General features: G+C 32.0%; 1 protein-coding gene across 1 annotated transcript; it reads right to left on the bottom strand.

Annotated features, from left to right (window-relative positions):
- Positions 1 to 337: 337 nt before the first annotated feature.
- Positions 338 to 12,553, bottom strand: LOC133178995 (spermatogenesis-associated protein 20-like). Its single transcript, XM_061313665.1, has 14 exons — positions 12,409 to 12,553; positions 10,776 to 10,892; positions 9,500 to 9,719; positions 8,188 to 8,334; positions 7,296 to 7,497; positions 6,957 to 7,093; positions 6,632 to 6,736; positions 5,894 to 5,968; positions 5,606 to 5,809; positions 4,596 to 4,788; positions 3,471 to 3,636; positions 3,007 to 3,215; positions 2,300 to 2,499; positions 338 to 1,105 (listed from the first exon to the last, which is right to left on the bottom strand). The coding sequence occupies exons 1-14, from the start codon at positions 12,546 to 12,548 to the stop codon at positions 854 to 856; spliced, it is 2,367 nt and encodes a 788-aa protein (XP_061169649.1). The 5' UTR covers positions 12,549 to 12,553; the 3' UTR covers positions 338 to 853.
- Positions 12,554 to 12,600: the final 47 nt, after the last annotated feature.

Raw genomic sequence — 12,600 nt, 5'->3', positions numbered from 1 at the left:
AAAACGGAAGAAGTACGAACTTATTAATTCCGGAAAAACTACCAAAAACTAAAACCACAGGTGCTTGAGGAACTCCCCTTTTAGTATCAGACAATCAGAGAGTGTGAATTTCTTATAGAACGCTATATTTTAGGTTATATTTTAGATTTTTCAACTGTAACTTTGTGAATGTTTCATAGAAAAATATTATATATAAAAAAAAGTCAGAGAACCTTGGAGTACGAACTGCGGGGGGGGGGATCCCATCTCCAAGCATTTAATTGTGACCAAAGCGACACCAATATCAATGAAAAACAAATACTTTTTCTACTTCCAAGTTTTTAATTTATGACTTCAGCAAGCTCAACACTCCAATAAATAACATTTATAATAATATGAAGTCAATATATGTGTTTCCAATTATATAATAATCATATCAATACATTCAAATCATGCATTTATGAATTTTATGAAAAGTTCAGAACACAAAATTTATAACAGTAGTAAGTAATCAAGCACTTCAATGCTGTGACAATGTTAATTTCTGTGAGGCAAATGGATATTATTCAGCACACTTTTGAAATGTGAAAAATGACAAGCATTAATCATTTCTTAATTGCAGTACATCTGTGCACTTTTCAAAAGGATTGTGAGAAAATGAGTTATATTCACACCCTTTAGATTACCAACAAAAAATCTATTTATTTCAGAGGAAAATGCTGGACTCAGAGTACTGGTAAAAGCAGGATAAAAGAGTTGTGTGTAGTACGTCATTATTCCTCTTAAATTAAGATTTAAGAAAGTCCTCATGATTATATTTGTAGGTCACTGTAAAGAGTGCATCATGCATGTGTAAACCTTGGTTTAATTATTGTTAAACTTTTAAAACCCTTTCTAAATCTGGAACAGAAGTAACAGGGAGTTCACATGTATACTTCTCACACACATATGCAGTAGCTTTGTTGTCCTTCTGTGTTAATGTTTTCAAGAATTCAAGTTTTCCAAGTAAGAACTGGTCACTTTTGCCATCACAGATAATCGTAACTTTGTTTGATAAATAATGTTTGTCAACACAATTTATCAATGCATTCAGATCTTCTGAGTTTGGGTCTCCTACCAATACAATCTGAAAAAATAAAGGGATAAAAATTTAGCACAAATGCTAAAAACATGGATATTTTAAGTTAAAAAAAAGATTTTTCAAAGAAAGAATTCTGATTATCATAAATACTGTAGAAACATAAATTTTCGTGGGGATAAAGTTTTTGTTGAGTTGTTATCTAAAAAGGTTTCGTGGGCATTACATTTCGTTGTTTCGAAAGTAACTCTATTCAATAAATAGTCTTATAAAAATTTCATGTGGGATTTAATTTTGTTGATAGTTGTTAACAAAGAATAAACGAAATTTAATCCCCAATGAATATTTCTGCTTTTACAGTAATCAACATCCATATACATGTACATGTAGCTCTTCTACCTCAGGCTTCACTGAAGTAGAGCAATGCTAATAAAAGTATTAAGACACTGCACATGCAATCCTTATCTATATGTAAGACAGCCATCTCCTTAAATTTTCTTCCCTTTTTAAAAGCCCCTTTACTTAAGGTATTCAATGTATAATGAGGGGATTTTTGAAGAATTTTGAATCATTTTAAACTAGTTAAAATTGCATTGCTAGATAACGATGAAAGTGAAATGAACCAAATTCACATGACTGATAACATATAAGAAGCTGGTCATTCTGCACTTTTAAAGTTTTTGAAGAGTTATCTGCCCTTGATGCAAAGAAGAAAATTTTAATTTCGTCAAAATTTCTGTGGTAAATGATTAATTTTATTTCATATTTTAATAATGAGAGAGTGTATGCATATTTTCACCAAGAGCTTTTTATGAAATTCAAAATACTTTTTACAATATCCTAATAACTCATGCATTCTCCATAGACTTCAATGTAAAATTCAAGGTGCAATTAATTTGACAATAATAAATTTTTTTAAAATTTCTTTGGTGGAGTATTTTTATTTCACAACACCATCAAATTGATACCATAATTACAAATATAGGACCATTCATTTATAAGATACAAAATATGGTCGTTATACATTGAATACCTTAAATCCAAAGCATTGCAAAAATCAAGAGATCTAGCAAAATCCTCTATGCAGAGGTAACAAATTTTTTTTCAAGAAAAATATGAACAAATTTTGCTCTCAAGGTTTCAAAAAATTGTTGTTCATTGTACAAACGTTAAATATACGAAATGATCGAGCTACATGTTTTGTAAAAATAAAAGTCATAACTAAGGAAGGATTATAATCACCTGTTTCAGAGTGTCTTGTACAAGCATCAGTCCACACACCATCTCAGGCAAAGCAATGGGAATCTTTGTAAGTCTTTCAAAAAACACCTTCAGAATTGTGGCAGCTTTCTCATGATAATCTTCTTTATTCAGTAGTGTCCCTAATCTGGCCAAGTTGCTAACAGCAACAGAATTGGGGCATGGTTCAGCACCGTCTTGGTCTAAAATTGAAGTTGAATAGACTTGAAAATTGACTGTTAACCAAAAGCTTTAAGTCTTAGTATAATTATTTTTGTCTTTATACCCCCACAAACGAAGTTAAGGGGGGTATATTGGAATCAGCATATCTGTCTGTCTGTCCATCTGTCTGTAGACGGGATTTTGTTCTCGAACACTATTACATTGATTTGACTGAAAATTTGTACACTGATTACCGGTATTCACCATACAAAGATGTGCACCTGGTATTTTCATCATGATTGGATAATTTTTCTGCATTTTACAGATTTTGTTTTTTATATTGCATATTTAGACTTATTTTGTTTTATGTGAGAAAATGCAAAAGTTCATTAGAAGAATGTACATGTATCCAGAATAATAATCAACTAAAACTACATGCACATGTATAAATGCACTAATTAAATGTTGGCAATTAAAGTACAGGTAAACAGACTCCCTTGCAGTATCAGTTCAGATAGTTGCATTTTTTTTACATTCCAAATACTAACCATCCTTAAGTTTGAGCACAATGGAGGCATCTTTGCCACTGTTGCTGTAGTATGCTCCTCCCTTGCTGTCCCAGAACAAGGCATTCTGCTGCTCCTGTAGCTGCTCTGCCCATTCTACCCACGCATCATCATGACAAACCTCATATAAATCCAGGAGACTTCGGATAACAAAGCTGTAATCATCCACAAATCCCTCAATTGGTGCAGACCTGTAATGCCAGAATACGCCAAAAACTGTTTAAATTTTAATACATGTAATTTTACGTCCATTCTCAACAGTACGACTAGAAAATAGGATGGCATCAGTATGTTAATTAGAATTTAGCACTTCTGAAATTCTGTGACTTTGTCTAAATGACATCCAGTTGGTTCTTTTGAATAAGAATACTAAATATACAAGTTCAATAGTTTGAACATCTTATACCCTGACAAAATCATGTTTTAGTTGGAAACTTTAAACTTGCCCTATTGTAATTTTCTCCTCCTCCACATAGCTGGTTCTGTACAAAGTGTTGCTTTCTTTGTTGTACATGTGATTTTTCAAAAATGTGGCTGTTTTCAGAGCTTGATCCACAAATGCAGATTCTTTCAAGGCTTGTCCTGCCTTGGACAACCCAGAAATCATTAAACCTGAGAAATATGTATTTGTTAGTACAGTTCTATGACAACACTCTATATATTATGCTTGAAAGAATCAGTAAAAATTGCAGTATAACTGTTTTGCATTAAATTAAGGTTCTCTGTCATTCTCTTAGGCATATTTATTTAGACTTGTTTATTAAATACCAACCTCAAAATAAAGCTGTAGTGTTTTTTTTTTTTTTTTTTTTTTTTTTTTTTTTTTTTTTTTTTGGATTTGGATAACTGAAGCTTACTTTCAAGAGCAGACAAATTTTTACATGTGAAAATATCAAAAGAAATGAAAATCAGCTCTGTATAATTTTGTAAGATAATTTTTCTTTGCACATTGTTTACAGTGTCTACTGTGGAATCATCTACGTGGGGGACCAATATTTGTGGATTTTGTGAGTCACCCTTACCCACGAATTTACATCCCCATAACAGATTATTTTGTAAACATATTAATTCATTGAATCTACCTATAAATGAGTACCCACTAAATTACCTCCCCACGAACAAGTAAAATTTTGCTTGCCCATGAACGTTGACCCAAATGAATTGAAATGATTCCACAATATATCATGGGTTATTCCTGTGTATGTATACATATTACTGAAATGTAAATGTTTTGCATGTAGCTAGCTGTGATTGACGCAAGTGGCTTTGAAATAATTTGAAGACATAAACAATACATTTAATGAAAGCAAGCTATTTTTCAAATAAACTTGAGTTCAAGATATCAGGGGCTTATTTTCAATATTAGCTCATTTTCTTAAAAGGCTTTATACTTTCAAGACCTTAGAGTACCATACAATTATCAAAAATTAATAAATCCATATTTATACATACATGAATTTAATACTAATCAAATAAATAAATCATAAGCATTACTGTGCAGCTCGGACCTGATAGGAATATTATTATTATTATTATTATTTTTTTTTACAATTTTTTATTTAAACCCTTACCATTCCAAGCAGCTACAATCTTGTCATCAAGGTGAGGCTTGGGTCGTTTTTGTCTCTCTGCATAAAGAAGAATTCTACACTTCTCCAAAATATCTTTAACTTCTTGAGGGCTTAGAGAAAACTTTTGGGCTGTGTCTTCCAGCGACCCTTGAACAATCAACACATTCTGGTTTTTCAGCTCATCATGAGGATCCTGTAGAATTTAAAGGATGTATGAATAATTCTGATCTTCTATAGCCATATTCATACATATCTTTTGTCCGAAACAAACATGGATAGTACCTACAAGTGCCTAAAAGTGCAATGTGTACAACATTACAATATAAATTTAAAGCATGTGTACTTTTATACAATCATGATATCAGTATCTAAGTACATGACTGTATTTTCTGCAATTTACAAACATATAAACTTTGTTGATGAAGTTTAGGTAAGAATCATGTCGGAATAAATGTGTAAATCTGTGTTTTTCATAAAATTTATCAATATCATACTTTCATGTATATTAGTTGAATCTTATTTGTCGAGAAATACTTGTTAAAAAACACTATTGCCCATTGAATGATGAAGTCACACCCTCCAGCATAGCAATGGTCTACAATGCTTGACAATGGGTGATATTCCAAAAAATATTGACTGTGCAGAATTTATGTGTGCAAGGTTCACTCTTATATGTATTTGTATAAAACATTCAGTATAATATAATAAATATTGCATGTAGTTGAGTGTAACATAGAAAATTTTCACTCCTCGAAAACCAATATTGGTCAACTCTGGCTTGCCCTTGGTTGACAATGGTTTTCTAGGGGTAAAAATTTTCATTGTTACACTTAACTACATGCAATATTTACATAATGTGTTAGATAATTAAAAACAAAACCTACCTACCTACCCACATTGACAAATATAGGTCGGAATATATCAAATATTAAAATTTTTAATGATGACTCAATGTATCATCATTTCCAATTCCCTATCAAAACAAGTCTGTAGCACCTGAGGACAATAACCTGCATTGGATTGACATTCCCTTTCTCCCTGACGTTGAAGTGATGACAGAAAACCTGAGCCAAAGTGAGGCTATCCTTGACATTTCCACCAAGGATTTCTTGTATCTGATCATATGTCCACACACAGAATGCCCCCTCCCTTTTCTTGGTGCTCTCTGCTGTTGGTAGAGAATCTGCATCCTCCGCACTGTAAAATCCCCCAGCCTGAGGAGAAAATCAATAAATCAGACTCACTTAAAATCCAATTAATGGTTTCATTTAAACATTTTTGGCCAAGAAATACCTTACAGGATTTAACAAATCCCTCATTGTGTATTCTGCAATGTCTCTCACAACCTGTGAAAATTCATCCTCTTTTGTGATCTGAAACAATTAAAAAGACAAATATTTCACTGTATATTTATTGCACTGAATTATCAATTTTGGAAGATGTAGTCATAAATTCGACAGTGTGTGCAAACAAATTGAGTAACGTGGCTTGATTAATGTGCATTAGTGTGAAAATTTGTTTGCACACACCGTTGCAGTTGTGAGACTACATCTTTCAAAAAATAATAATTCAATGTTTATATTTACATTTATTAACTCACTGCCTTGTCTGCAAATGTGATTTATTTTTCAAAATCCTTGTATTATCATTTGGGTTAGTTCCAGTTAATAGAAGAGCTATTCCAACAGCTACTACTGTTTAACTCTTCAACTTAAGCATGAATTTTCTTTCAATATTTGTGAAAACAAAATAAAAATCATACCTTAACCTTTGATCTCCTATTGTGGCCTCACCCTACCCCCTGGGACAATTATTTGAACAAACTTGAAAATGATTTAAACAAACCTGAGAATGCTTCCATATTAATATAACTAATCAGAATTTTGCTGTTCTTGACAACATCAATAATGTCAACAGACAAGGGACAAATTTTGATCAGAAAAGCTCACTTGAGTCTACAGCTAAGGTAAGCTAAAAAGATAATACATATTTCAAAACCAAATATTTTTTGGACAAATAGGTACCAAAGTTATTACCTGATAAGCCTCAGCATAGGTAAACAACAGCTGTCCTTGGTCATATAACATTTTCTCAAAATGTGGGACATGCCAAAAGGCATCTGTAGAATATCTGTGGAAGCCCTGAAAGGACCAGTCTTTTCTTTAAATAATTTATCTTTGTTCAAAACTTATTTTTAAAATTTTCATGCAAAATACACACACACATACACACTAGATATACAACATGCTCATGGGCATTATGCACAAACATGTATGTCAATGAAAGTGATTTCTAATTTATTTGTGTACAAGATTACATAAACTGCAATGAATTGTAAAAATGAAAATCAGAAAATGACACCTTTGATATATGGTCAAATATTCCTCCCTTTGCCATTTTGCTCAGTGTAAATGTTGCCATTTCCAGACTGCTTTTAGCCATGTCACTGTATGTGTCTTTACATTTGGCACACATACGGAAAAGGAAGTTGAAGTTGACTGGAAAAGATACACATATTTAATATCATTAGATTTGATATGAAAATAATCATCATAAGAACACTCTTTCTTAAAATTATTTCTGAACATTCGATTTTTTTCCTATTTAAAATTCTTTACTTGGACAAAATATCTCATAATACACCCAATAAATATTAATTGTTTAGAGAATGAAAAATTCTTTCTTGTTAATTCTTTACACCTGGTTGAGGAAACTTGGGCTCTTTAGAAAATCCTCCATTCTCTTGGTCAAATGACCTTTCTAGCTGATAGTAGAGATTCTCTGTGCATGCCTTTAAGTTTGGGAGGGACTGCCCAGGGGCCTCAGAAGCACTGGTCCCCTCTTGAAGGGTCCTTAAAATGACAGAGGATTGCTCCTCTATTACAGTCCTCTTTGTCTTCCACTGCAACAGAATTCTTTTTTTAAATATCTGATATGGCGAAGAAAAATGTTGGTGTAGTTTAACAATTGATATGTACATGTATTTGAATAAGTCTGCTTATTATTTTTGAAAATGATTACTAGTATCAAACTATCAAAATTTATTCTCACTGAAAAAAATAAATCCTCATCATAAAAGATGAACTGATCCTACAGTAGAAGGAGGCTGAAAGAGCAGGATATTTTATTTTTTTTTTATGATACATGTACATGTACTTTATAAATTGGTGTTACATAGACTTTCCATACTTGGAATTGATTAACCCCAGCTGAATTGAATGAATAAACAGCAAGGTAAACAGGCGTAACAACATATAGGATGTGATGTATATCCTAAGATTTAAAATCAAGTTATCACAAAGGGGTTTGGACTCGCCTCCTCTTGATTACAGGCTTGGTCCAATTTACTACTGTATACAGGTTTATTTCGCCCTGTATTATTTTTGCCCTTTCACACTTGCAAACAATTTTGCCCCATTTTAAATTCGCCCAGTCACAGTTCTGTTTAAGAAATGATACTGTATTCTTTGAATTTGCCCCATTTTAAATTCACCAACCTGTGAGTAGGGCGAAAATTTCCCTGTATACATGCAGTATTAAACCAATTTCTCTGCTTATTGAAGGATAGCACTGTATCAGTAAAATTGCTTACTTGATCTGCAATGGTGTTGAGTACTGATTTAAACCCTGGACGTCCATAATATCTGTCATCTGGAGGAAAATATGTCCCTCCAAATAATGGTTTAAGCTCTGGAGTCAGCCATACACTCATAGGCCAACCTCCTCCCCCTGAAGTGGCCTGTGAAGATTCAAATCCAAACATTTAAATATATACAAAGTAACATAATATACTTATCAACATGATCAAATGATGCTTTCTTAAGTGAAGTTCATCAATGCATTGAGGACAGACTTCACTATCAAACTATGAAGTTGGTTAAAATCAGATCATAAATCTCAATGAATTAGTAAGTCACTGATTTCAACTTGTTCCTTCAAATGCTGTTATAAATAGAAATTACATCTGATACTTTCATTGATCACTTCAGCCAGTACCCCCAAAATTCATTTAAATAGCTTGAACTATCTCTATACAATTAGCACACTACAATCTGCAATATATTTCTTATATGGACATGTCAAAGGAATTCTTCATAAATGTACTGCTGCAAATATACATAAAGCAAATACTAAGCCTGGTCCACTCCAGTTATAGATGAGCTGTCTCACCATACAAAATTATATACATTTCAGTAAAGAGATGATAGAATAACTTCATTATCAAGTCCTTTGGAGCACAATCTAAATTTTATGCAGAGTTCTATTCTTAACTACTCTAGACAATTAAATACATAAAAAATGCCTCTCATGAGCTCTAAGCCCTTCTTGTAGCTTCTTTTAGCAGCTATGATTGAAACCATTTCAATCATCTAATGCTTGTTATACATGTATTTACATGTATATTATGTTCTACATGTGTAGACCATTTGATTATTGTAGTTCTGTATTTACCAGTGTTTGGGAGGTGGTTCCATAGAAAATATTGAATCAATCTAATTTTCCATTCCACGTGTACCTTTACTGTGTAGTTGTATACTTTCTATTTTTGGGGACATGGTCAACGTCCATGAGTTAAAAGATAAAATATCATCTTCCTATCAATATTTTCTGTCAAGTTACCTTGAAATTTAGCTGAGCTTGATTTTAAAACATATAAAAAGGATTTTTCTTCCAATTACGCTATGAATGATGGAAAACACTGGGACACTTTGACAACACAAGAAAATCACATAAATATCTATAATAAGATACATTTATTCACCAATCAAGTGCCCTCAGTGTGTATATACAAATTTAATAATATTATCAATTTAACATACATTTTGATTCAACAAATGTAAATTTCCACAATGGGCTGCATGTATACCTGACTTTGTATTATGTTAATCGTATTTAATACATACTTGAATGAATGTCATATACACTCTATCCACATCTGGTCTTTCTTCTCTATCCACCTTTATGGAAACAAAGTTTTCATTCAGAATACGACCAATTTCCTCATTTTCAAATGATTCCCGTTCCATTACATGGCACCAGTGACAAGTCGAGTACCCAACAGACAAAAAAATCAACTTGTTCTCTGTTTTGGCTTTGTCGAAAGCTTCCTGACCCCATGGATACCTGATCAATGTGCAATAAAAAAAAATTAATAAAATTAAATGTTCATTATTTTATAGGACTTTTAATTTAAATCGAGTATAAATTTTCTTCAAAAATTTCCATCTCAAGAACAGCAGGGCTATGTGACACTATAAATCTGAAAATTTTTACTGTAAATTAGTTTAATTAGCAATTTTGCGCATGCACTGCATTGTAAAAATATTTTTCATGAAAACAAAACAAAAATAAATATTAAATCAATTTAATCCACACAAATTTCAATTTATGCTTGAATGTAAAATGCTTACTTTTATATTGTTTTAAGCAATCATTTTTTAAAAAAGAAATATAATATATTTTTCAAAATGAACTTGAATATTTTTATTCTTCATAATTTTTATCTGAACTTTTTTTTACATTATTTAATCCTTCTGTCCATACAGTAAACATTATAACCTAACACTACTTTGGAGATGATGACAGTATGGAGTGAGACTTTAACTATCAAACAATCAACCACAGCACCCCTCCAATTTCCTACTAATTATTGATTCTCTGCAGCCCAGTACTGCCTTAGGCAGCTAATGTCTTATTTTGTCTACCTGGACTATGTGTGCACTGAAGCGATGCAATATTTCCTATCGCATGTGCACTGAATGAAGCTTAATTGCAACAGAGTTTGTCTGAATACATGTAAAAAAAAAAAAAACAGGCATGGGTGACTATAAGGAAAAACACTGTACCTATATTTACATCAGTCAATAGTAAAAAATTATTTGAATCTAACACATAAGTACATATGCAAAATTAATTTTAAAAAAAAATTAGTTGTTTCGCAAATTTGCAGAAATAAATCTACGTAAAAATTTTCAGATTTACAGTATACTTCTCTGTGATTGTCAGTGAAGAGCTATACAGAGCTCATGTTATATGTGCTGACTCTAAATAAAATTTACTAATATTGATTACACATGTAGGTACATGCAATATCATACAGACACAAGATTGTGATGATTTTAGTGATTGTCTGCAATGTTTTGATATAAAGATGTGAAATATTGCTTATATTTATCCTACCAATCCACAGGGTTGGAAGCATGTTGTAGCAGATAGGGCGACAATTCTTTTGCCAATCGATTCTTTTTCTTGCTGTATTGACTATTGCTAGTTTCCCCACCTGAAGCCATTGTTCTACTGCAAAACAATGTGGTAAAAGAAGATTGCTAAATTCCCAATCTTTCAACTAAAGAATGGTAAATGCTTTGAAATGGATAAATATCATGAAAGCAACAATATGCATTGAGTCTTGTGCTTTGAAAATTACAGGTTCTTGGGTCTTGGTTTGTAAACATGTATGTACCCAGTGATTTTTTTTTTGTTTTTTAAACCACCACCCCTTTCTTTTGAATTGGGAAAAATTAGCGACATTTTCCTCATATTGGGAAAAATCATTTATAGTAAATTTGAATGCCAAAAATTACATAAAATAATCAAACATAAGTAACAACAACAGTTTTTGTTTGATTTTAATTTTAAATGTGATTTAAATTCATAAAATAATCATTTAAAAAAAATTAACATGAATATTTTTTTGAATGATCATGGCTTAAATATTAGTCACACCTTGTATCTATTTTCTTGGTATTGCTTTGTCTAATTTCATAAAAAATAACCAGCATTTAGGCTCATAATTGAGTAAAATGCCTTATATTGGTAATCAAGTTTACAGTCTTTACTGTTAGTTTGTTCCTGATTTTAGTGAAACCCTGTAGTGTTGACCATTTCCTGATATTAGCCTGACCCTCTAGGTAATAATGGCGGTCAAACCAAAATCATTCTGCCAACATGCAACATGACTTGTATCTGGGAACTATTTACCAATTCATTTAGGATATTATAAGCTACTTATCTTCTTATATCTGCGTTGTTTTACACATTCATTAAAAAATCGACTGCATATGCATGGATTTGGAGAATGAAATTGAAGAATAAAAATGTATTTACTCTGTCAGCAAATTTAGCGACTTTTGTTCAAAATTAAAACGTAATTTCCTTAAGTTTGAAATTGGGAAAAATACACTAATAATTGGGAAAAAAAAGGTAATTTTTTGTGAGGGGAGACAGCCGAATATCGGTGGTATTTTGACCCCCAAAAAATCACTGGTACCTTCTTGATATGTAAAAAAAAGTAAAGGTATGCAGGCTTCGTATTGGCATTTGCTCAACTTGCTTGTTTACATGGCTTGTTCTTTGAAAAAAACGCTGCACCTGCCGATCTTCATGCACCAGATGACTCGGAACATTTATTACTTAGGCATTCCGAGAAAATTAAAAAAAGTTCAGAGATAATTCAAGTTAAACAGTATTTAAATTTCTTGGAATGCCTCTAGAATTTAGAAATGTCTAAAAAGATTTTAGTATTTGCACTTAGTTCCGGGCACATTAATGAAAAGTTTGAAAAAGTGTTTATAAAATCATGTTTTAGGAATTATTTGCAAGATGTGAGGGTTTTTACAATAAGTAATCAATGTTCCGAGACATCCAGTGCATAAAGATAGGTAGGTGCAGCGTTATTTTCAAAGAACAATCCATGCATACATTTACTTTTTTGCATATCAATAATGTACATGTATACATATTTATAAACCAAGACCTTAGAGAACCTGTGTTGAAAACCTTTCTGGAAATACCTGTTGTAGGTTTTTCTCACCTGCTTGCTAAATATGGACCTTTACTGTGATAAAGTACAGATCTATAGCTAAGAGGATCAACACGACAACATCTGAAATTATTTGTTCCTAGTTCGAGAAAGTGTTTGGCTATCCATCTCAGTTGCTTGAACTTCTGCATCAGGGTTACAGTATCCGGTCTGACAGATCTTCAGGAAGTCATTCGTAGTTGT

The sequence above is a fragment of the Saccostrea echinata genome, unplaced genomic scaffold (assembly GCF_033153115.1).
Source record: "Saccostrea echinata isolate AGI-Se365-2 ecotype Australia unplaced genomic scaffold, CSIRO_AGI_Sech_v1 ptg000004l, whole genome shotgun sequence".
In the NCBI taxonomy this organism is placed as follows: Eukaryota; Metazoa; Mollusca; class Bivalvia; order Ostreida; family Ostreidae; genus Saccostrea; species Saccostrea echinata.
Note: the sequence above shows the minus strand (reverse complement) of the source record. Positions and strands in the feature narration are given on the sequence as shown.